This window comes from Cetorhinus maximus, chromosome 6, assembly GCF_964194155.1.
Source record: "Cetorhinus maximus chromosome 6, sCetMax3.hap1.1, whole genome shotgun sequence".
NCBI lineage: Eukaryota > Metazoa > Chordata > Chondrichthyes > Lamniformes > Cetorhinidae > Cetorhinus > Cetorhinus maximus.
Window position 1 is genome coordinate 59538203 of NC_135884.1, and position 25701 is coordinate 59563903.

The following is a 25701-nucleotide window of genomic DNA, read 5'->3' on the forward strand; positions in this document are numbered from 1 at the left end:
CCTACATGTGGGATCACACGTGACTGCTAGTGCCCATGGTAAGTGGCATTTCAAGATGGCAAGACCGCCAAAACTACTGGCGTTTTCAGGTGCTGGAATGTCAGAAGTTCTGCAATAGCTCTTGATCATTTGTTTTTAAAATAAATGCCATGCTGTTGACCATATCTTTGTCTTGGACACTGAACTCTAATAAAAGCAGGCCTCCTTGCTCATGGATCCCTTACGAATAATTACCAAGTATTTTCCACTTAAATCAGTATAAAATTAAATCGTTTGTCCAAAAAGAGATAAATTACTATGCTTACATAATGTGGATAATGTTTCAATCAATGGAAGAGTATAGTACATTATTGCATTGCGTTTCAAGTTAACTCTTTTCCTCCGAATTCAATGCATCCAACCCTCATTCTGCATGGCATGCCTGCACCACTACCAACAAAACTGGCCAAACTGCACCTCTTCACATAACTGAATCCAGATTAACAGACTGCAGGATTATGAAAGTTCAAAAATGTTCCCATTCATTAAAAAAGTTGGGAGAGAAAAATTCACATTAGAGTCAATTAATCTACCAAGTCTAAGATTGAACCTGCAGCGCTCCTACACCATTTGTGAAGCAATGATGTTGGAGCTGTGGCCACAGTGTTGATTTTCACTGTTATATAGTTTGCATTAGGAAGACTCAATGCCCACATGCGTAAATTTATTTCTGGAACGCAGATTGCTAATGAGATATTTACTAAAAAAAAATAGAAGACGCCATCAAATCTTATTTTTGGCACTTGAAGCAAATTTGACAGGCATTTATATTGATACTGTGATAAAACAATGTAAGATCATCTTAAAGGTAGTCTTGCATTCACTGTTAACAGTAAGTTCAAAATGTACATGTAATGTGGCTGAAATCTCAACATGGCACAGCACACAAGTTTGTGCAAAAAAGCAGTAATGATACTGGAGATATTCACAAATTTAATATTCAAATTAGTTATCAAAATCTAACAATGCAAATTTAAAAAATATCTGAACTTTTTGCCAAGTGCAAAAAATTAACAGGAACTGATAAGGTGCATACTGAATCTTGTGTGCTTTCTCCAGCTTTGGGTACACAGAAAGGAACATAGTAGATCTCAGATAACTAGAGTTTTCATTGATTTCATTGTTAAGATTTGCATTTTGAGACAATTTTGGTTAAGTTCTGAAATTGAGTCATCTTACACAAACCACGATTAGAGAGGGGTAAACTCAGGAGGAAAATGATTCAATGCACTTACTTAATATAGAAGTGCATACAACAGTTGCAATATGAAGCTAAATACAAACCTGTCCAGGAGAAATGTGTTCAGGAATTCCCTCCAGCACAGAGATGTTGTTACTCTCAATATCTAGCACACACAGCACAGGGGTGGTCTTCTTCACCAGGGTTTCTCCCCAGTCCTCCCAATACACAAACTCATCCCCCTGCAGTACAAGAAACAATTAATATAAACACTATCTAGAGCTTTGAACAGGACACAAGTGGAATGCCCATCCTCCCAAAGTCAGCTTAGAATATTTGCAACAGTTCTGTTTCTAGGAGGTAGTGTAAATTTAATAGTATTAAAACAAGCAATCCTTTTACATACACATTAGGGTTGATAAATAAACAAAGTAATCAAATGCAAAATGTCAGAGGATTCACCACTCCTATCTCTTCCAATTGATATTTTACCTGGTCCTTTTCAGTGTCATATTCATTTACATTCAAGTATTATATTACAAATTGGAGCTTGAATATTCTTCATTTCTGGTGTAATTTTAAACGAGCTTGAGTTGATAATGAAAGATGTTAAATGCATTAAACTGAATATAAAGTAAAGTTTGATGGTTTAATGAAACACTGCACCCCGGCTAGGTCCTACGAAGTTCAAGGGTTCCAGAATCATTTGCTGCGACATTACTTGGTGGTTTATTTTTCAGCAGATTTGCAAATTCTGATGCATATGCAAATAGGAATGCTGTGGAATTTACAATACATAACCTTCACAGTGAAACTGTGCTGTTATAACAGCAAAAACAAACAAAATTCTGTGATTTGTCAAAACCTTTTCATGCATAGAGATTTATCTAATATAAATACATCTTTTCTGGGGAGTGATACATTCTTTGAAGTGCCATCCTTTACAATGAAACAATAAGGTTGTATCCTACATCACCATGGGGTTACCAATTCCCATTATCTAGTTAATTCTTATGTGTTTGTCTCAAAGTCTGACAAACCATTGTTTTTCACATTGGCCCTCATAATCCTTAATTCCTCTCATCTACTGGTGACACACTGGTGATTGGGAGAGAAGACAGTCCAGATTTCAAATGTTGAAACAGTGATGTTGATTGGTTAATTAACTTGTTACTATCACTGCAGAGGATACCAATGCAAGGTTGCCTTTTCAAATTGAGATTAGAATTTTTAAAAATTCACTTACGGGATGTGGGCTTTGCTGGCAGGGCCAGCATTTATTGCCCATCCCTAGTTGCCCTTGAGAAGGTGGTGGTGAGCTGCCTTTTTCAACCGCTGCAGTCCATGTGGTGTAGGTACACCCACAGTGCTGTTCGGAAGGGAGTTCCAGGATTTTGACCCAGCGACAGTGAAGGAACGGTGATATATTCTTAAATCAGGATTGTGAGTGACTTGGAGGGGAACTTCCAGGTAGTGGTGTTCCCATCTATCTGCTGCCCTTGTCCTTCTAGATGGTAGTGGTCGTGGGTTTGAAAGGTGCTGTCTAAGGAGCCTTGGTGAATTCCTGCAATGCATCTTGTAGATGGTACACACTGCTGCTACTGTGCGTCGGTGGTGGAGGGAGTGAATGTTTGTGGATGCGGTGCCAATCAAGTGGGTTGCTTTGTCCTGAATGGTGTCAAGCTTCTTAAGTGTTGTGGGAGCTGCACTCATCCAGGCAAGTGGGAAGTATTCCATCACACTCCTGACTTGTGCCTTGTTGACAGGCTTTGGGGAGTAAGGAGGCGAGTTACTCATCATAGGATTCCTAGCTTCTGACCTGCTCTTGTAGCCATAATATTTATATGGCTAGTCCAGTTCAGTTTTTGGTCAATGGTAACCCCCAGGATATTGATAGTGGGGGATTCATTGAACATCAAGGGGCGGTGGTTAGATTCTCTCTTGGTGGAGATGGTCATTGCCTGACACTTGTGTGGCACGAATGTTACTTGCCACGTGTCAGCCCAAGCCTGTATATTGTCTAGGTCTTGCTGCATTTGGACATGCAATATTTCAGTGTCTGATGATTCATGAATGATGCTAAATATCCCCACTTCTGACTTCTGGAAGGAAGGTCATTGATGAAGCAGCTGAAGATGGCTGGGCCGATGACATTACCCTGAGGAGCTCCTGCAGTGATGTCCTGGAATTGAGATAACCTCCAACAACCACAACCATCTTCCTTTGTGCTAGGTATGACTAACCAGTGGAGAGTTTTCCCCCTGATTCCCATTGACTCCAGTTTTCCTAGGGCTCCTTGATGCTACACTCGGTCAAATGTGACCTTGATGTCAAGGGCAGTCACATTCACCTCACCTCAGGAGTTCAGCTCTTTTGTTGATGTTTGAACCAAGGCTGTAATGAGGTCAGGAGCTGAGTGGCCCTCCCTTCAGGGGAGGTGATGGTGTAGTGGTATTGTCACTGGAGTAGTAATCCAGTGACCCAGGGTAACGTTCCAAAGTTCGAATCCCGCCACAGCAGATGGTGGAATTTGAATTCAACAAAAATCTGGAATCAAAATGATTACCATCAATTGTTGTTAAAGCCCATCCGGTTCATTAATGTCCTTTAAGGAAGGAAATCTGTCATTCTTCCTGGCCTACATGTGACTCCAGACCCACAGCAATGTGGTTGACTCTTAAGTGCCCTTTGAAATGGCCTAGCAAGCCACTCCAATTGCATCAAACCGCTACAAAGTCTCAATTCCTGCTCACATGTAGTAGACAAGGGAGAATGAACTCCTATTAAAAACAATTAGTGTTGCATTGATTAACTTTCATTAAGGGATGAAAGATTGACTGGGACTGTTTCCCTCAGTGGCTCATGCTGCCTGAAGACAGAGAATAGCTCAGCCACACACACCAAAGTCCTGGTTGCAATTGCTCTCAGCTGAAGTAGCAGTATTCGTTCTACTGTGGGATACAGCACCTTAGGAAGGGTAAAAATGTCTGGGTTACCATTCCCAATTGCCACCTCACACCAACTGCTGCAAGTCTTATGTCTGGAGAGCAGGAGAGGAGAAGACTGGGCATCCACCACATTTGAATAACCTTCAGGCTTCAGACATGAAGAATGGTCACTGTTATGACAACAGTTCTATTTTGGACCATCTCATCTGGCACTCCTCCACCCAGCTTAGCCACTATCCTCACCAAGGACACTGTTCCTTTCTTCTCTCCCTGACATCACTGCTTTCAATATTCAATGACAAAAGTAATACCAAATTGAGTTTCTTTGTTAAAAGGTATCTTCACACCCAACAGTTATAATTCATGACACACTCACAGCATAATATTACTTTAAAACCTGAAACCTTTCACTGAAACACACTCCCCTGTCTAAATGCTAATCTTCCTGGATTGTACATGTGACAATGGGAGTTGCACAAGGTGCCTGGAGGGAAGAACAGTACTGTACTTTCACAGGCTTCTCCTGTTTCTCTGGCTTGATGCTGTCTTCTTCCTCCTCATTCACACTGAGCTCTGGTTTAGTTTGGAAGAAAGATTCCGCTTTGGGTTTTTTCTTTTCAGCAACATACAGAATATGAGTCTCAGAGTGAGACCACACAAGGCAGCCAAAATGATCTGGTGGGAGGTGGGGAAGAAAAAGAAAACATGAAGAATAATTACATGGAAGAACATAACAGTACAGAAAGAAGCCCTTAAAATAACACATCAAGGAACCACAATAAGGGACCAAAGCTTCCAAAAATTATTCATTTGCTGCAAATATAATGAAACTTTTCTACTTCTCTTTTGATCTGAAGAGTCATACAGACTCGACACGTTAACTCTGTTTCTCTCTCCACAGATGCTGCCAGGCCTGCTGAGTTTTTCCAGTATTTTCTATTTTTATTATAATAAAACAGAAGACTGGCATAGCATTGATCTTCTACTAGATAATGTCAATGCCCTTTGTTCAAGATTGCCACAGATTCTCTTCTGGCAAACTGACTTGTTGGCAGTGTGTTGGTAACCTATTTGTCAGAGAAATGGGCTTTGCTGTGGCTGTCTAACTCACCAACAGTATTAGCATATCACTTTCAGGTTCCCCGACCAAGAACAGAGTGCAGGTGCGGTGACAACCCACATTGTCAATAGAAGGATTCCTATTTAAAGGGACCCCTGCAAGGGTCGAAATTGCTGCATTCCATATCGGTCCCAGAGACTTCAGAAAGCATAGGAATAGAAGCACAACTTGGGAAAGCTCTCTGTTCTTCGACTCAGGGTTCCCTGTGATGGCTATTAGAAAAGTAGAAGTGCTACACTTGCAGGTGTTAGGAATAGGCCAGCCTAAAAACCCAAAGAGGCATAGCTGGAAGTGTCCGAGAAAGAGAGCAGGAGGAGTCAGTGCCACAAGAAGTTAAATGACCTCATCAGCATGACAGGTATCCCATTTTTAGGTGTGAACCTCCACACCCTGACTTTCCCAGCATTCTCCTACATAATACTCCTCAGATCAACACCTTGCAGCTCCACTCACTCCCCTTTCTCTTGAGCCAACTCCTCATAGCCTCATGTGAACAGCCAATAATGACACTCGCCCTATTGCCATCTCACAACCATCCATCTTAGTCACCCTCCACAGATGTTGTCATTCCATCCTCTCCACATAATCCATCTCACACACTCCTAACTCTCCTAATTTCTTCTTTGCAGAAGAAAGCAGAGAACTCTATGAAGAAACAGAACCAGGCTGGCGCTCCAGTAAGAGCCACCCTAACTGCAGCGGTGGCAGCAGCATTGGAGATTGGCAGGGTAAAGGAGTGCATGGCCATTGGTGATGGAGAGTCAAAAATATTGGACATCACGCTTAAAGCACTGAAAGCATATGCTCAGAAATAGTTCTGTGTCAAGCCTTTCATGTAAGCAGGGAAGCAGCTGTGCAGGTTCAGTTTTTACAGCTTTTCAGCCTTTCAGTAGTACAGAGCAATCAATCCCCGCTCTGCTGTTACTTTGTTGATCCTGCAAGTTTCAGACATCTTGGGAAACCTGTGTGCCGGATGTTAAAGCCAGAATGTGGAGTTAAACTGAATTAACTGTCTTTTAGCAAATTTAAGTTAGAGATCCAAAACCTGCATGGGGGTTTCCCATGCGCCTCTGAATGTGACTTGGTAATGGCCAGAAGAGAGAGCAGGATCATGTCAGGTTTCTGACACTTTTTACAGAGTTAACCCCCGAATTGCACCTGAACCCTACCCTACCTTGCCAGTTAAAATTCTGCCCATAGAGTCTGAGACCACATAATCATTTTATATCCATAATTTTTATAAAGGTGCTGATACTAACCTTGTTTTGATTTAAGATTTATCTACCAGTGATGTGTTAAAAAGAGTAGTTTAAAAACCTCCAGGCTCACAAATTAATGCACCGCACATAAGAAATGTGTAAATAGGACTGAGCAGCTTGGGACTTCGAGGACCAGAATGCATGGTTCCAGGAAGTCAAGTACAGCTCTGCAACCTCTGTTCGGGGTCCTCTGATGTAGGCAATGGGAAAGTGTCCATACGAAGTTAAAACTTGGAATCATTATTCTGACATTTAGAAAGTGAAGGGAGCTTTCTTCGACATCTAATTACACTCTACCTGATCTTGGAACATTTGATGCTGAATGCCCAAAATGGGAAATATTCCATTCCACAGCACTGACAACTCTCACCGTGGGCAAAATATTCACAACAAAAGCATCATTAAAAATGAATTTCAACATTGATGTCAGCTGCCAAAATATTGATAAGATTCTGCATTGAATTTATATCACATCATCCCATGGCCAGTGCAGTATTAAACTTCATATTTCTTAAAAAAACTAGAATTTAAAAAAATATAATTTTCAACTGTAATGAGGCCTAATGCATCTTCAAAGCTCCATGTTGATTTTGAATCTTGTATTGCAGAGGTCCCTATTCTGGTGTATGCAAAAATCTACATTTTGTTTTGGGAAAGGGGAGTTTTGTACAGGATACAGTTTTGACTGTTAGGGCTAGGTGTAAGAGAATGCACATCTGGACATACACTAAAAAAAATTGTGAAATTTGCTCTTGCTTCTATCTCCATTTTTCCAAAGCTATACCTATAGTTTTTAATAGCCAGAGCTAAATCCTACCATGTCATTGTCTGCTTTTGCTGAATACAGCAGAAGAATAAAATTCAATTTCCCTACTCTTTCCACATGCAAACAACAGGATATACTGCAAGTCTTATTTAAAAAATCAATAGAGCTAAGCATTGCCTTTCTGAATAAATACTGTTTGCTTCCAGCTAAATTCGTACCGTCTTCATACACCTTGCCATGTTTGTCAAGTGCAGTCAGGTTTATACTCTTCTCCTTGGAGTTTTTGTTCCAGATCTGTAAGTGGGATCAATCAGTTTAAGAGTGCTGACCACAACATACTCACAAAAGCTCAATAATTAATGTGATAAATTTAATGTCAAATCCAAGATCAGGACATTAAAGGTGAGAGCAACAATTTCTAGATAAAATCTGGTTTATAAAATCTTACAAAAATAGTACAGCAAAAGCTGCCCATGAATGGCCACAAGGTGATAATTTCACCAAAAGTTTCAGAGAGCACCACAGGGTAAATTGAGAGATCCCACACCATTGACAAAGGAATATCAGAAAATGGTTAGGGACTGATGTCAATGGATAGAAATTTGCAGAAAGCACGTGCATCATTTTCCACTAAGCACTGGCTCTGTATAGGCCCTTGACAAACAAAATTTCAGCTGGGAAATGTTTGAAGAACACACAATAAACAACGGGGATTCCAATTACACGTGAAAATGTTTCCATTCTTGGTTTTTTTGTCAAAAGGTGACAATGGCCTATGTTCAGTTTAAGTTTTTACGAAGTAAGTATTACAGCACAATCGGCTATAAATCAAGCAATAAGTTGCAGTTGCAAACTTACCTCCAGAAATTGCTTCTCCTCTCCCCTTTTGTTGGTGTGGTCCCGGAGAACAACCTTTAAAAATCCAGAGGGAGACTCTCTGCTCAATAGCCTTCAGAAGAAAGAACTTGTAATTAAACAGCATATTTCACAACCTCACTATGTCCCAAACATCTTACTGCCAATAAATTACTTTGAGTGCAGCCTCGTAAACATTGCAAGTCACCATAAACACCAATTAGATGGTGGTATTGGTTGAAGGACAAACATTAGCCAGGCATAGGAACTCAGGAACAGGAGCCTGTTCCGCCATTCAACAAGATCATGGCTGATGTACATCGCAACTCTATCCACCTCCTTCAGCTCCATATTCCTTAATGCCCTTGGCCAACAAAATCTAGTAATCTCAGATTTAAAATTATGAACTGTGGTAGTATCTACTTTTTTTTGTGGGGGAAGAGTTTTACATTTCTACCGCTGTTTATGTGAAGAAGTGTTTCCTAACTTTTCTCCTGAACAGCCCGGTTCTGATTTGAAGGTTATGCCTCCTTTGTCCTAGGCTCTTCCACCAATAGAAAATGTTTACATAACCTACCCTATCAATTCCTTTCAAAATCCTAAAAACCTCAATCAAGTCACCCCATAACCTTCCAGAGTCCAAGGAATATAAGTCTCATTTGTGTAGTCTCTCCTCATAATTTAACACTTGGAAGCCCTGGTAAAATTCTAGCGAATCTTTGCCAGGCAACTTACAAGGCCAATACCTCTTATCTCTTTTCTAAGGTAGAGTGCCCAGAACTGTACATAGTCCTCCAGATGTCATTTAACCAGGGATCTGTACAGCTATAGCAAAACATCTTTCCCATTATATTCTACCTCTCCAGATGTGAAATCCAAAATTCCATTAGCTTTTTTGATTTATTTTTGTACCTGACCACTACATTTTAGTGATTTGTGTATATGGACCCCAAAATCTCTTTGGACCCCCACTTTTCATAGCTTTTCACCATTTAAAAATACTCAGATCTATCCTTTTTTTGGGTTATACTTACCTGCACCAGAGTCCATTTGCTAGTGTTGTCCACTCACTTAATCTATCAATGTCTCTTTGTAAATGTTATGCTCCCATCTACACTACTTAACATGCCATTAGTTTCTGTGTTATTGGCAAGTCTTCTTCACCTCTTTGAATAGTGCCAAGGGACCTTTAAGTCCAGCCTAATTGATAGGGTTGCCATTTTAACATCTTGCCTGCAAGCTGGTAGCTCTGACAATGTAGTATTCCCTCAATACTGCATTGATGTTAGCTTAAAATATGTGCTCAAGTTTTGGAATTGTTGTGCCTTTAATGTCACACTGTAAATTATCTCTGCATGAGCTCTGTGCTTCAAATACTCACTGAACCTTTGGGAGAACGCTACATGATGGAGTGATTACTGTACAGATAGATAATGTTCTACTCACTCGCCCTGTAGCTCTGTGCAGTTTCCAGAGGGGCCCGTATACACAATGGAATCTTCATCGTAAAACATGATATACTGTCGGCAGAATTTCACCCGCTCAGCTCGCTCCAGATCTCTTTGAGACCATTCTAAAAGAGAAAAATAATTAACAATTCTTAAAGCATCATGCACTAAATATTTAGTGCAGTGTCAAGAAGATAGCCAACATTTGGACAATCCTATTCCTGGGAAGGGATTATTTGAGAGAGGCTGTCTCAGGAATGCCCACAGTTGTGATATATTTAGTAGCATCAAGCTGATCCGGAAGTAAAACAACCTAATTTTGTTCTGTGCTTCGGTAAAGTCTTTTAAAGGGGAGTTATACAGTTTTTGCTGTACGATTAAAAGTTAAAGTTAGAGCAATACTACAAAAGAGGGTGTTGACAAAATATTGATAGAAACAGAGATGATAAAGATAATGGTTAGGCAGGACATACCGGCAAGTCAGGCTATTCTTAGATTGGTTAAGTTGCCTGCTCTGATGGCTTGTATCCCAGGTTTCTAAGGGAAATAGGAGTGAAGATAGCAGAAGGGCTTGCCATAATCTTCCAATCTTCCCTAGATTCTGGTGAGATGCCAGAGAATTGGGAAGTGGCAAATGTGAAACTTTGTTCAAGGAAAGGTGGAAGGACATTCCTAGTAACTATGTAACATCAGTTTAACATTAGTGGTGGGTAGGTTTTAGAAAGAATATTCAGAGGAAAAAAAGAAACAGGCACTTAGAGAGGCTTGAGTGAATGAAGGAGCGCCTGCACAGATTTGTAAAAGACACACTGTTTCACTAATCATACTGATTTTTTTGAAGTAACAGAGAAGGTTGATGAAAGAAATGCAGTGAATGTTGTCTATATGGATTTTAAGACAAAGTTTAACAAACTACAATACAAAAGACTAGTTAGCAAAATTGAAGCTCATGGAATAGAAGGATAAATATCAGCTGGGATAAAAAATTGTCTTAAGACCAGAAAACAGCGAGTCATGGTAAACAGTTGCTTTTCAGACTGGAGGATGGTAGGTCTTCCCCAAGGGTCAGTGCTAGGACCGCTGCTTTCTTGATATATATATATATATATATATATATATATATAAATGATTTGGATATTAGAATACAGAGGAAAATTTCAAAATTTGCCAATGATATCAAACGTGGAGGTGTAGCAATCAGTGAAGATACACTAATTGACCACAACAGGACCTATGGAAGCCAGCAGAATGGGCAGGCAAATGGCAGATGGAATTTAAGACAGTGAAGTGTCAAGTGATGCATTTCAGCAGAAGGGATAGGGAGAGGCAATATGGATTTAACGATGCAGCTCTAAAGAGTGTGCAGGGATAGAGGGACCTGGAGTTTCATGTGCCTAAATCTTTGAAAGTGGCAGGATATATTGAGAGAGTAATTAGCAAATCATATGCGATCTAGAGCTTCATAAATAGAGGTATTGAGTAGTAAAGCAAGAAAGTTATGCTGAGCTTTCATGAAGATCTGGTTAGGACACAACTGGATTATTGTGTCCAGTTCTGGTGACTAGGTTAGGGGAGATGTGAAGGTCCTCGAGGAGGTGCAGAGGAGATTTACCAGAACAGTTCTGGTAACTGAGGGGGGGAATTTAGTTACAAAGTTAGGTTAGAGAAGCTGAAGTTGTTCTCCTTGGGGCAAACAAGATTGAGGGGAAATTTGATAGAGGTGTCCAAGATTATAACAGGTTTAAATAAGGTAGTCAAAGAAAAGCTGTTCCCAGTAGCTGATGGTACAAAGATGAGGGACACAGATTAAAGGTTTTCGAAAAAGATACAGGGGGATGTGAAGAAGAACTTTTTTTTTAACCAGTGAGTGGTAATGACCTGAAACTGTTTTCTCTCCAAAAAGATACAGTATATTACTCTACTTAACCTGTTTAGATGTAGACAGCAAACCTCTTTTCCTGTACATTTACCTGTATAAATGTTGCAGTGTTTACCCCCATACTGGGAAACAACCTCTGGTCCAATGCAGGCTTTTGACAAAGATGGGAATTTGCTCAGCTCTTTGTAGATCCCAGCAATCTCCTTGGGATTGGTGACCACCTTCAATAAGAAGTAGTAGTATGATTTATTCATGATATCAAGTACAATTTTGAAATTGATCATCACTAAGTGCCTGACATTAGATTTGGTTTACATATGGCATTAGGTATATTTTATTTATCAGTTAAACTCATTGCAAGTTTTAACACAAGAACAGGTCCTCTCCATACCAATGTAAAATAACTTCCCTTACAGTATTTATGTCAGTGTGATTCAGTTGGTAGTACGCTTTGCGCTGAGTCAGAAGGTTCAAGCACCATTACAGAACTGAACAGATAATCTAGACTGGCACTTTAGCGCAGTACTAAAGTGCTGAATTGTCAGTTGCACTCTTTTGGAGGAGGCATGAAACCAAGACCTTGTCTGCTTGTTCAGGTAAACATAAATGATCCAATTACACTATTTAAAGAACAGGAGGTTCTCTTTGTGCTCTTACAAATATTTTTCCCTCAAAGAAATCAAAAAGATTATTCACCAAAATGTTCATTCATTTGCTTGCCGGTTGTGGGACCTTACGTGTGCATACTTGTTTTTTCTTTCTTTCATGGGATGTTGACTTCATTGGCAAGGCCAGCATTTGTTGTCCATCCCTAATTGCCTATGAATTGAAGGGCTTACTAAGCCATTTCAGAAGGAAAAATGAGTCAACCACATTGCTGTGGGTCTGGAGTCACTTGCAGGCCAGTTAAGAGTGGTGGATTTCCTTCCCTAAAGGACAGTAATGAACCAGATGGGTTTCTACAACAATCAATGACTGAGATGAGCTCTATATCCTTATTTTTCAATTGAATTTAAATTTCACCAGCTGTCATGGTTGGTATATTTGGTTACAAAGCAAAAGTGACAGCACTTCTAAAAGTTTTAATTCTTTGCAAAATATTTCCAGATGTCATGAGAATATGGTATGACGCTTTATTAATACCAATTCCTACTTAGAAACTAGGAGGAGTAGGCCATTCAGCCCTTCGAGCCTGCTCCGCCATTCAATATGATCATGGCTGATCCTCGATCTCAATACCATATACCTGCTTTCTCTCCATATCCCTTGATGCCCCTAATATCCAAAAATTTATCAATTTATTTCTTGAATATACTCAGTGATCCGGCCTCCACAGCCTTCTATGATAGAGAATTCCACAGGTTGACCACCTTCTGAGTGAAGAAATTTTTCCTCATCTCAGACCTAAATGGCCTGCCTCGTCTCCTGAGACTGTGGCCCCTGGCTCCCTAATCAGGGGAAACATCCTCCCTGCATCCAGTTTGTCTAGCCCTATTAGAATTTTATACGTTTCAATCAGATCCCCTCTCATTCTTCTAAACTCTGGTGAATACAGGCCCAGTTGAACCAATCTCTCCTCATATGACAGTCCTGCCATCCTCGGTATCAGCCTAGTGAACCTTTGCTGCACTCCCTCTATGGCAAGTATATCATTTCTTAGGTAGGGAGACCAAAACTGCACGCAATACTACAGGTGTGGTCTCACCAAGGCCTTGTATAACTGCAGTAAGACATCCCTACTTCTGAACTCAAATCCTCTTCCAATGAAGGCCAACATACCATTTGCCTTCCTAATTGCTTGCTGTGCCTACCTGTTTACTTTCATTGACTGGTGTACAAGGACACCCAGATCCCTTTGTACATCCACATCTCCCAATATATCACCATTTAAATAATACTCTGCCTTTCTGTTTTTCACACCGAAGCATATAACTTCACATTTATCCATGTTATACTGCTTCTGCCATGTGTTTGCCCACAGACACAACTTGTCTAAATTGCCCTGAAGCCTCCTTGCATCCTCCTCACAATCCTGCCCAGTTTTGTGTCGTCAGCAAACTCAGAAATATTGCATTTGGTTCCCTCATCCAAGTCATTTATCTATATCATGAATAGCTGGGGCCCAAGCACTGATCCCTGTGGTACACCATTCGACACTTCTTTTCTCTGAGACCACTACCACCACCCAACATTAAGGACAATACAGACAGTGCTGTCACTAGGGTTTTAGTACAATGAAAGGTGTTAAGTTAAATAATACATCCATTTAAATTGTGAAAAAATGTTCTCTCATAATTTTTTGCCTTCTAAATTTGGGCTGTATCTGGAAAGAACATTTTGAGCTACACAATACCAGGGTGAAGCACTGGTAGTTCCAGGTTTGTCAATAACAACATATTTATATAGTGCCTTTAATGTACTAAGTCCAAGGTGCTTCACGAGAGAGCTACATAGTAAATTTTCACACCAGCTACACAAGGAGATATTAGGGCAGATGACCATAAGTGATGACAGAGGTAAGTTTTAAGTCACACCTTTAAAGGAGGAAGTAGAGGAAGAGTGCTGGAGTAGTTTAGGGAGGGGATTCCAGAGTTTAGGGCCTTAGCACCTTAAGGAATGACAGCCAATGGTGGAGCAATTCAAATCTGAAATGCTCAAGAGGTTGGAATTGTAGTAGTGCAGATCTCTTGGAGGGCTGTAGCGCTAGAGACCATCACAGAAACTGGAAGTGGGGGCCACAGAGAGATTTGAAAACAAAGATGAGAATTTTAAAATCAAACTGTTGCTTAACAGGGAGTCAATGTCGTTCGAAGAGCGCAGGAATGATAGGTGAACAAGACTTGGTGGGAAGAAGGGTATAGGCACCAGAGTTTTGGATGACGTTATGGAGGATAGAATGTGCAAGGCCAGCTTGGAGTGCATTGGAATAGTAAAGTCTAGAGGTAACAAAGGCAAGGATGAGGGTGTCAGCAACAGTTGAAACAGCAGAACACCGTCACCAGTGATACGTGGGAATCGAGCCAAGATGATGAATTAATAATATTGTACTAAAAGCATTTGGTACAAACTGTGCTGTGCAATTTTTCCCCACAACATATTCACAACATCAGTGGAGTTTAAACATTGAGGGAACTCTTTGAAACCAAATTTGGTTTCAGCATTTAGTTGAGCTCCCACAAAATAAATTTTCCTTTGCCATGATTACTATCCATTTAATTTTTAATTAATTTTGTTTTACACAAATTGAATCAGTTTTGCTTGCACCAGGCTAGGCTCAAGTCTAAAAAGTGAAATGTCTCATCAATTAAACCTTTGTAACTGTTTACCTTTTGTAGTTCTCTATGGTTTTGATTTGAGTGGGGGGGCAGAAGCTGAAAATGGGGAATTGAACTGAATTCACAATATTTTGTGCCTGTCTTCACAGAAGAAAACGCAAGTTCATACCAGAAAAAGAGGGTAACCAAGGGGATAATCTGAGTGAGGAACTTTATTAGTATCAGCAGAGAAAGCATATTGGAGAAAATGAAGGGACAAATCCTGAGCAGCTGATAGCCTATAGCCTACTTTCTAGAAGAGACAGCTGTAGAGATAGTGGATGTACTGTTTATGATTTTCTAAAATTCTTTAGATTCTAGAATGGTCTCAGTGGATTGGAAGCTAGTAAATGTAACACAACTATTCAAGTAAGGAGGGTGAGGAAAAAAAAGGGAACCACAGGCCAGTTAGTCATGGCATTAGTCATCAGGAAAATGCTTGAATCTATTGTTAAGGAAGTCTTAACAATACACTTTGAAAATCATAGTACGATCAGACAAAGTCAACATGGTTCTACAAAAGGAGAATCATGTTTGATTAATGTATTGAGGGGATGTAACTGGTAGGGTAAGGGGAAACTGGTAGATGTAGTATACTTCAAGTTTCAAAGGCATTTGATAGGGTGCCACAAAAAAGCTTAATACTTAAGATATGGCTCATGGAGTTGGGGATAATATATTAGCATGGATGGAGGAATGGTTAACAGGCAGAAAGCAGGGATAAAGGGAGTGTTTTCACATTTGCTGGCTGTTACTAATGGAGTGTTCCAAGGATTAAAGCTAATGCCTCAGCTATGTATAATCTACATTAATGACTTAGATGAGGAGACCGAGAGTAAAGTATCCAAGTTTGCTGATGATACAAAGCTAAGTGGGAATATAAGATGCGAGGAGATCACGAAGAGGCTGCAAAAAAATATAGCTAGATTGTGAGTGGACAACAAGGTGGCAGATGCAGTATGTGGGAATATATTTTTTCAAAAATATGAAACTTCTAAATGCTGATGTTCAGAGAGAATTGGATGTAGTTATAACAAGGGACACAGTTAGCATGCAGGTACAGCAATCAATTAGGAAGGCAAATGGCATGTTAGCCTTTATTGTGTGGAGATTGGAGTACAAGAATAAGGAAGTCTTGTTACAATTGCACAGAGGTTTAGTAGTGTGCAGTTTTGGCCTCCACAGTAAGGAAGGATATGCTTGCATTGAAGGCAATACATCAAAGGTTTATTAGATTGGTTCCTGGGATGAGAGAGTTGTCCTATGATGAGAGGCTGAGTAAATTGGGCCCATACCCTCTTGGAAGAATGAGGGGTGATCTCACTGAAACGTGCAAAATTCTTAAGGGCCTTGACAGGGTAGTCACCGAGATAGAAACAGAAAAAACTCAGCAGGTCTAGCAGAATCTGTGGAGAGAGAAACAGAGTAATGTTTTGAGATTAAATGACTCTTCATCATAAATAGGCACCAAGAGGTTGTTTCTCCTGGCTGGGAATCTAGACCAGTGTTGTCCAATGCAACAAATCAGCCACAGGCATGCAGCAAATTGATGCTGTTAATTTTTAGAACCACACAATACTGAGTTGTGGCAAAGTTGCAGAGATGCATATGAGTATGGTTCAGACTCATTAGAGTGTTACTTTTCATCCATTTCTAATTGAGCAAGGAAGAATTAACCACATTGCTATTAGACAGGAGACACACTGCAATTGTGCTTAGCAGAAAATAGTTCAGTTGTTAGATCTCTAGTGACTTGAAAGCTGAAGGGCCACTTGCTTAATGAAACAAGAAAAATAGCCTGCCATGTTACCTTCTCTGTTCCTGTTCTCTCTGGGTTCCTCTAAATGATGATACATTTAGACTGGCAGGACCACTCTGTGAAGCTGTGAAAGGAGGGCCAGCCTTCAGAAGGACAACCATCTGATTGCTCTCGAAATTTTCTTTTGGAATCTAATGACACAAGGGATGCTAACTGAAGAGCTTGGTTTTTATTTAGCTGGTAGGTGGCGGTTTTCGCAAAACAGTTGAGATGATTGAATGATGGACAGCATTGCATGGCTGCCAATGAGGGTTGAAATGTGCAATTTTGGCAAGTTGGGGCAGTGCAGCAACATGAAAATGTGCTCAGCATTCATCCTAATAGATCTGTTGAAAATAGCGATCAAAAGGAACAGAGTGCTAAAAGGAGAAATTACAAGAGCTTGACCATGAGCCAAAGGTCTATTAAATTCCGGACTCTGTTTGGAAATGGCAGGCGACAGAGCGTAAGCTAAGCAAAAGTCAGAGTCCAGAAGCTAGCACATAGAGATTTGCTGATCCTTTGCACCGCCACCCCCCTCCTCCCACAGTCTTTTATTATACCAATTTTGATAAAATAGAGACAGTTTATTCGAACATTTTCGTTTGAAGTAAACTGGAGCACACTGTCAGAAACAGGACATTAATTTCAGTGTATACAGGAGACTTGCTTTGCAGAATAGTTGGACTGTTTGGAAGCTGTTCTCCTAGCTCTGACAGTGAGTGATTTTATCGATCTTGATTGCTGACAGTTTAAAACTTTAAACCCATTTCCACAAAATTGTGCATTTCTTTTGTTAATCTTGCATACATTTTTTATCATGTGGTGAAAAAGGTGACCTGATGACCACAAGTTTGGCAAGCACTGAAACTCTGTTGGAGAACACCAATCTAGAACATGGGGCACAGTCTCAGGATATGGGGTCAATCATTTAGAACCGAGATAAGGAAAAATATCATCGCTCAGAGGGTTGTGAATCTTTGGAATTGTCTACCCCAGAGGTTCAGATAGACAGGTTTTTGGTCTCTCAGGGAATCCACAGATTTGGGGAGTGGGCAGAGAAGTGGAGTTGAGTCAGAAGATGAGTAATGATTGTATGGAATGGCAGAGCAAGCTCGATGGGCTATATGGTCTACTCCTGCTCCTATTCCTTATGTTCGTATGTTATCAATACTGAGCAAGATCTCTAAATTAGTGACCAATATTGATATTTTAAGATCTTAACAGCAGTCAGCGAAACAAAGCCTACATTCCATCTGTCTCAGCAAAATTTGAGACGTGAAGGCACGCTCCCCAATGTTTTGTTCTTTGTGTTAGTTGCAAGAAAGCCCATTAAACATTTATAAACAGCATGCTTCTGGATTTGTTAAACCACTGCAGAGGGCAAAATATCACAACTCAATACACCGCCCACAGATTCAATGGAAATGCTACACTTGGTATCTCACATCAAACAATTGTAAATAAATTATAAGCCAGGTTGAAAATGTGGTCCAACAGCCAGGAGTTGGAAAGTCTGAACTGCTGGCCTCTCTACAAACTGAAATTCAGACACACATTTGCAGTGAGGCTAATCAGGCTAAGCCAGCTTTTCAGACATTCTCCAGAGCAAATACCCAATGGGTTTATTAAAAATCAAATGGCCTAAGAACAGACGATAAACCGACTGCAAACATTAGCAAATCATAATTCTGAATATTTGTAGAGCAGATGCTCTAGATCCACATTATTTAATTCAAATATTCCATTAAAATGGACAGACTACAAAGAGCTCTCCCTCTGCATATCTACAATTAAAATTAAGAAAAAAAGGCTCAACACAAACATTTCGTAACTACTCATTGTACTGACCCTACAGTACAGTCCACTTCCAGGTGACAGTTGAGCAACAGAAAAAAAATTGTGAATTATTCACATACTCAGGGAAATAATAGCTATTTACACTTTGCCACAATTCTAAGGTTTATAAACATAACCATGCTGCAGAAATCAAAGAAATCAGGTTAGGGTCTTGTGGTCAACAGCTTCCCAGAGCCTAATTACTCTGCAGCTTCATTAACTGGGAAACAAGCACCACATGTCCTTACAGCTGACCTCATAGCTTTCTCTTGATGTTGAATCCATCAAGTGAAATTTGCCTACTCCTCAGTAGCCTATTTGCTGCAAACATGTGTAGCTCCATAATGTACATTTTTGTTGATTTATACTGATTCAGGGCCATGATAGTCTAGTTGGTCCTCAGGGGGAAAAAAATCTGTTTTCCTGAACACCAAGAAAGAACAATCAAACTTGCATTTATATTGTGCCTTTTGTGACCTCAGGACATCCGAAAATGCTATATTACCAGTGTGTTGTCACTGCTGGAAGACAGGAAACACAGCATCCAAAATTTTGCACTTAGCAACATCATAGAAATGTCAAAACCATTCAGCCCCCTAAAGCCTGTTCTGTTGCCATTCAATAGATCCTGACTGATCTATCACCCACTTCATTCACTTGCCTTTGCTCGATATCTCTTAATAGCCTTGACTAATAAAAATCTATCAACCTAAGATTTAAAATTATTTACTGAGCTAAGCATATGCTGCTTTTTGAGAGGGAATTCTACATATTTACCACTTTTTCTATGAAGTGTTTCCCAACTTCTCTTCTGAATGGCCTGGCTCTTTTAAAGTTACGGCCCAAACTCTTCTACCAGCAGAAATTTTCTCTCTATCTACCCCATCAATTCCTTCCAAAATTCTAAAAACCTCAATCAAATCACCCTTTTGTTATCTATATTCCAGGGATTACAAGCCTAGTTTATGTAATCGCACCTCTTAATTTAACCCGTGGAGCCTTGATAACATTCTGGTCAACCTTCATTGCACTCCTTCCAAAGCCAATATATCCTTTCTAAGATGTGGTGTCCAGAATGGCACTCAGTATTCCAGCTGTAATCTCCTCTCATATGCCTGACCCCAGACTCCCGAAGTAACTTCTATCGTAACTCAGTCACAGCAGGGGACTCACAGAAGGAAAGTGGGAACACTTTAGGGACGTCCTCAGAGCATCCCTGAAGATATCAAACATCCCAACCAACTCCAAGGGAGTCCCTGGCTTGTGACCAACCAAAGTGAAGAGGGTTCATTTGGGAAGGCAGAGGAAGCATCAAGACATTTTCAGGAACACAGACGGAATTGAGGCATTGGAGAGAATGCACAAGTCTCTAAGAACCTCATCTACCTGATCCTTCAAGCACCACCTGCCCTCACACGCAGAAGAGCCTGTAGATCATGCATTGGACCTCTCAGATACCTCAGAAACCATCGAACTGGAGTGGAAGCAAGTCATCCCTGACTTCAAGAGACAGCCTAAGAACCACCAGGAATTTGTATAGCTGTACCCAGCCATCCTCCCATCCACATTCAAGGCCTCTGGGTATAAATAACAACATTTGATTAGCCATTTTAATTATTTTTTGTATCTGACCACTACATTTTTACGTACAGGGAAGCCCAGGTCTTTTCGTGCCTCCACTGTTCTTGTTTTTTACTATTTAAAACACACTAGCATCTATGCTTTTTGGTCCAGAACAAATGACCTCATACTTGCCTGCATTGAGTGGGCAAAACTTTTGTAGATGAATATTAATGAAGCTATCCTTGTCTCTTTGTGATTTTATGCTCCTGTCTGCATTACTTAGCATGCCACCATTCTTTATGCCACCGCCAAACTTGGATATGTGGTTAATTGTGCTGAGTCATTCATAAATAGTGAATACTTGAGATGCCAGCACAGGTCCTTGTGGAACACTACTAATCATTTCCTTCCATTTCAAGTGCACATCCATTATCTCGACTTGCTGTCTTCTATTGCCTAACAAATCTCCCAATCTCCTAACCAGGTCAATAATTTGCCTTCAGCTCCATGAGCTTTAATTTTAGTTAACAGTCCCTTGGCTAGAACTTTATTAAATACCATCTGGAAGTCCATATAAATTACATCCATAAACAGTCCCCTATCCACTATTATAGTTGATTTCACAAAAGAAATTCAGTTAGGTTCATTAAGACATGATTTAATCATTACAAAATCATGTTGGCTCTGTCTAATCAGTACAAATTTCTCTAAGTCACTCAGTCACTTTGTCCTTAATTACAGATTTCTACGGGGAAAATTTTCAGCTCGGTGAGCGGGGGCGGGGCCTGCTCGCCGAGGTGTAAAATGACACGGGGTGACATTGGGCGTGCGTCCTGACGTCACCCCACGTCATTTAGATTTTCAGTTTGGCGGGCGTGCAGCCGACTCGGTTGCTCGCCCGGCAAACTGTCAGAGGCCTGTTAAGGCCATTAATTAACTAATTAAACCTATTGAGAAAGCTGCCCATCCAACCTTAAGGTTGGCAGGCGGGCCTTTGCATTGTTCATGGAACCTCATACACGGGTGGCTTGAGGTTTCATGAAGGGTTTATAAATTAAATAAATTTTTCATTAAAGTTCATTGACATGCCCCATCTCATGTGACACTGTCACATAAGGGGACATGTCTTAAAAATTTTTTTTCTTTATCTTTCAAACTTAAAAAGAGCGCACTCCCGACTCAGGGACCACCCCCCCCCACCCCCCCCGCCCCCCTTCCCCCCAGCTGCCCGCACAGGGACCGCAGAGCGCTTTCGGGTGCACGTCATGCTGGGCAGGCCTTAATTGGCCCGCCCACGTAAAATGGTGGCGAGGACCCGATTGGGGGCGCCGATTGGGTCCGCGCCCACCCCCGTACAACCCCCCCTTATATCTTCCTCACAACAGATGTTAGGCGAGCAGGTTTTTCACTTTTCTCAAATATTGGCATTACATATGCAATTTTCCAATCTAAAGGGAAAATTCCTGAATCTAAAGCACTTGCTATGTGATGAGATCAAAAGGTCCTTTTTTAATTACCTTGATTGTGCAGAGCACTGGAGCAATATAAAAATAATTTTAATCTTTCAAAAAGATTAACTTCCAGTTATAATTGAAGAAGTGGACTCAAGTTCTGCATGTCAAAAAAATGTTGCGCAATCATGAACTAAGAACATAAGATATAGGAGCAGGAGTAGACCACATGGCCCATCAAGCCTGCTCCACCATTCAATACGATCTTGGGCTTCAATTCCATTTTCCCACCCCCTCCCCATAATCCCTTAATTCCCGGAGACACTAAAACTTTGTCTATCCAAGTCAATGATGGAGTATCCATAATCCACTGGGGTAGAGAATTCCAAAGATTCACAACCCTTTGGGTGAAGAAATTTCTCATCTCAGTCCTAAATGATCGGCCCCCTATCCTGAGACTGTACCCCATGTTTAAGGTTCCCCAACTAACAGAAACAAGCATCCACCCTTTCATGCCCCTTCAATTCTGTCATTCTTCTAAACTCCAGAAAATATAAGCTGAATTTACTCAGCCTCTCATTATAGGACAACCCCCTTATCCAGGGACAAAATTTAGTGAACATTCACTGTACCGCCTCCAAGGTAAATGTATCCTTTCTTAAATGTGGAGACCAAAATTGCACAGACTACTACAGGTGCAGTCTCACCAAAACCCCGTACAACTGTATCAATGCTTCTTTATTCCTGTACTCCAATCCCCTTGCAGTTAAGGCCAACATGCCATTTGTCTTTCCAATTGCTTGCTGCACCTTCATGCTAACTTTGTGTTCCTCGTACAAGCACAGCCAAGTCTCTTTGAATATCAACACTTACAAGTTTCTCATTTAAAAAAAATATTCTGCTTTTTTATTCTTACGACCAAAGTGAATAACTTCACACTTCCCGATGTTATACTCCATCTGCCATCATGTTGCTCACTCACCTAACCTGCCTATATTTCTTTGTAGCCTCTCTGTTCTTCCCACAGCTTACCTTTCCACCTATTTTGGTATAATTAGCAAACTTAGATACATTACTCTCTATCTCTTCATTCAGGTCATAGATATAGATTATAAATAACTGAGGCCCCAACACTGATCCTTGCTGCACTCCACTATCCACTGCCTGCTAACTTGAAAAAACTCCGTCTCTCCAGCTTATTTTGCCTATTAACCATTGTGTGGCGCCTTTTCAAATGGCTTTTGGAAATCTGTGTAATATATCTACTCTACTAGTTACCTCCTCAAATACTCCAAAAAATTTATTAAACAGGGTTTCACTTCAGTAAAACCATGTTGATTTGTTCTAATAATAATGCACTTAGAAAAGCATAACAAGACTTCCTTAATCATAGATACCAACATATTCCCAACGACTGAGGCTAGGCTAACTAGCCTGTAGTTCACTATTTTCTCTCTCCCTCCTTTCTTGAAAAGCAGTGTAACATTTGTCAACTTCCAATCTCTTGGGACCATTCCTGAATCTAAGGAATTTCGGAAAATCACAGCTAGCACCATCCATTATCTTTGCAACTATCTCCTTTAGAACCCCAGGGCGAAGGCCATCAGGACTCGGGGATTTGTCGGATTTTATTCCCTTAAGTTTCTCCAATACTTTATCGCTGCTGATGTTAATTTCTGAAATTTCCTCATTTTTTTTTAGCCCTTAGTCTATTGACTATTTCTCATATGGAACTTGTGTCTTCTGTTGTAAAGACAGACAAAATATTTGTTCAATGCCTCTGCTATTTCCTCATTCCCTGTCATAATTTCTCCTATCTCTGCTTCTAAGGGACCAATGTTTACTTTAGCTACTCCCTCCCTTTTTATATACTTATAAAAGCTCTTATAACCTGTTTTTATATTTCTGACTAGTTTACTCTCATATTCTATTTTTTCCCTTATCATCAACTTTTTGGTGGCCCTTTTTTAAAACACTCCCAATCCTCAAACTTGCTACTGTTTTTATGTAACATTGTAAGCCTCTTTTAATCTAATACTATCCTTAATTCCCTAAGTGAGTTTCTTGCTGAGTTTTTGTTCTTCAATGGTATGTATTTTTGTTGAACGTTTTGAAATATTCTTTAAATCTTTCCCACTGTTAATTTACCTCCATACCTTTTAATCTATTTACCCAATTAACCTTAGCCAGTTCTCCCCTCATAGCTATGTAATTGGCTTTGTTTAAGTTTTAGATTTTTGTTTGCGACTGTAATATGTCACTTTCAAACTTACCATGGAATTGAATGCACTGTCACTATTTCCCATTGGATCTTTTACTGTGACATTTCTAATTAACCCTGCTTCATTACATAATACTAGATCTACGATAGCTTTATCCCTAATTGGTTCCACTACATACTGCTCCAAGAAACTGTCACAAAAACATTCTACAAATTCATCTTCTAGACCATTTTTGCCAATTTGATTGTCCCAGTCTATATTAAGATTAAAGATTAATATCCTGGGGGGTTACCATTGACCAGAAACTGAACTGGACTAGCCATATAAATACTGTGGCTACAAGAGCAGGTCAGGGGCTAGGAATCCTGTAGGAAGTAACTCACTTCCTGACTCCCCAAAGCCTGTCCACCATCTACAAGGCACAGGACAGGAGTGTGATGGAATACTCTCTACTTGCCTGGGAGTGCAACATTCAAAAAGGTTGACGCCATCCAGGACAAAGCACCCATCTTGAGTCGAACCTCTTCCACATATATTCACTTCCTCTACCACTGTCAAACAGCGGCAGCACTGTACCACCTACAAGATGCACTGGAGAAGCTCACCAAGGCTCCTTAGGCAGCACCTTCCAAACCCATGACCATTACCATCTAGAAGGGCAAGGGCAGCAGATACATGGAAACACCACCACCTGGCCCTCCAAGCCACTCATCATCATGACTTGGAAGTATATCGTCATTCCTCCACTCTCGCTGGGTCAAAATCCTGGAACTCCCTCCCTAACGGCACTGTGGGTGTACCTACAGCAGTTCAAGGCTGCATCTCAGTACCAATTTCTCAAGGGCAATTAGGGATGGGCAATAAATGCTGGCCTAGTCAGCGATTGCTGCATCCCATAAATTAATGGAAAAAAACAATTACTACATTTCTTTGTTATAGGCTCCAATCATTTCTTGCTTAATGCTCTGCCTAACAGTATAACTATTGTTAGGGAACCTATAAATTACTCCCACCAGCGTTTTCTGATTCTTGCTATTCCTAATTTCCTCCCGTACTGATTCAACTTCATGATCTTCAGAGGCCAGATCCTTTCTTGCTAATGTTCGTGTGTCATACTTTACTATAAAGGCTACCCCACCCCAACTTGACCATTCTCCGTCTTTCTAAAATATTGTGCACCTTGGAATATTTATTTTCCAACCTTGAGCACCTTGTAATCATGTTTCTGTAATGGCAATTAGATCTAAATCATTTACCTATTTGTGCCACTAATTCATCTATCTTATTGCAGATATCCACAGTCCTAGTTATACAATTGACCAGGACACTCTTTAAAATAGTATGATTCCTAAGGCTGTATATTGGTAAAAGCAGCTTACGGTAATATATAAAATATGAAACGATGAAGAGCCATCAACCTGAAAAGCTAACTGTTTCTCTCTCCACAGGTGCTCCCAGACCTGCTGAGTATTTCCAGCATTTTCTGTTTTATTTCAATTTCCAATATCCAGTGTTTTGCTTTTTTATTGATAATTTATAATCTGTCCACATCCTCACTTATTCTACTAACGATCTGACCTGAACTTCTTTGAGACCTCAAATTTGAACCCCTTAACTTCTTCAGTCTTTGTTGTCTCTCATAATTTGTAATTTTTTAAAACCCAAGCCTCAGAACTCACCTTCAACTTATTCCCATTCTACAGCTTCTCAACAAGAGAGAGCCTGATCCTTCACCTCAGGAGTTACCACAATATCAATTTTTCCTGTCTAGGCAGAAACTCTTGAAAAGTTCCCCTGTCCAGTACCATGTAGTCTTGGTCACCGCATTACCAGAAGGATATAATCGCACTAGAGATGGTACGGAGAGGATTTACGAGTATGTCACTTAAAGTGGAAAATTTTAACTATGAGGAAAGATTAGATAGGCTGGGATTGTTTTCACTGAAACAAAGGGAGCTGAGGGGCAAATTAATTGAGGTGTAAAAAATTATGAGGGCCTCCGATAGAGTGGATAGGAAGG

General features: G+C 40.3%; 1 protein-coding gene across 1 annotated transcript in view; it reads right to left on the reverse strand.

The window, feature by feature from the left end:
• Window positions 1–25701, reverse strand: part of LOC144681778 (acylamino-acid-releasing enzyme-like) — an 89362-nt gene that overhangs the window by 61374 nt on the left and 2287 nt on the right. The window contains exons 2-7 of the mRNA XM_078543772.1: window positions 11586–11715; window positions 9614–9740; window positions 8171–8261; window positions 7531–7606; window positions 4676–4842; window positions 1324–1461 (exon numbers count right to left, since the gene is read on the reverse strand). Of these exons, the coding sequence (XP_078399898.1) occupies window positions 1324–1461; window positions 4676–4842; window positions 7531–7606; window positions 8171–8261; window positions 9614–9740; window positions 11586–11715 (729 nt within the window). The remainder of the gene's footprint in view (window positions 1–1323; window positions 1462–4675; window positions 4843–7530; window positions 7607–8170; window positions 8262–9613; window positions 9741–11585; window positions 11716–25701) is intronic.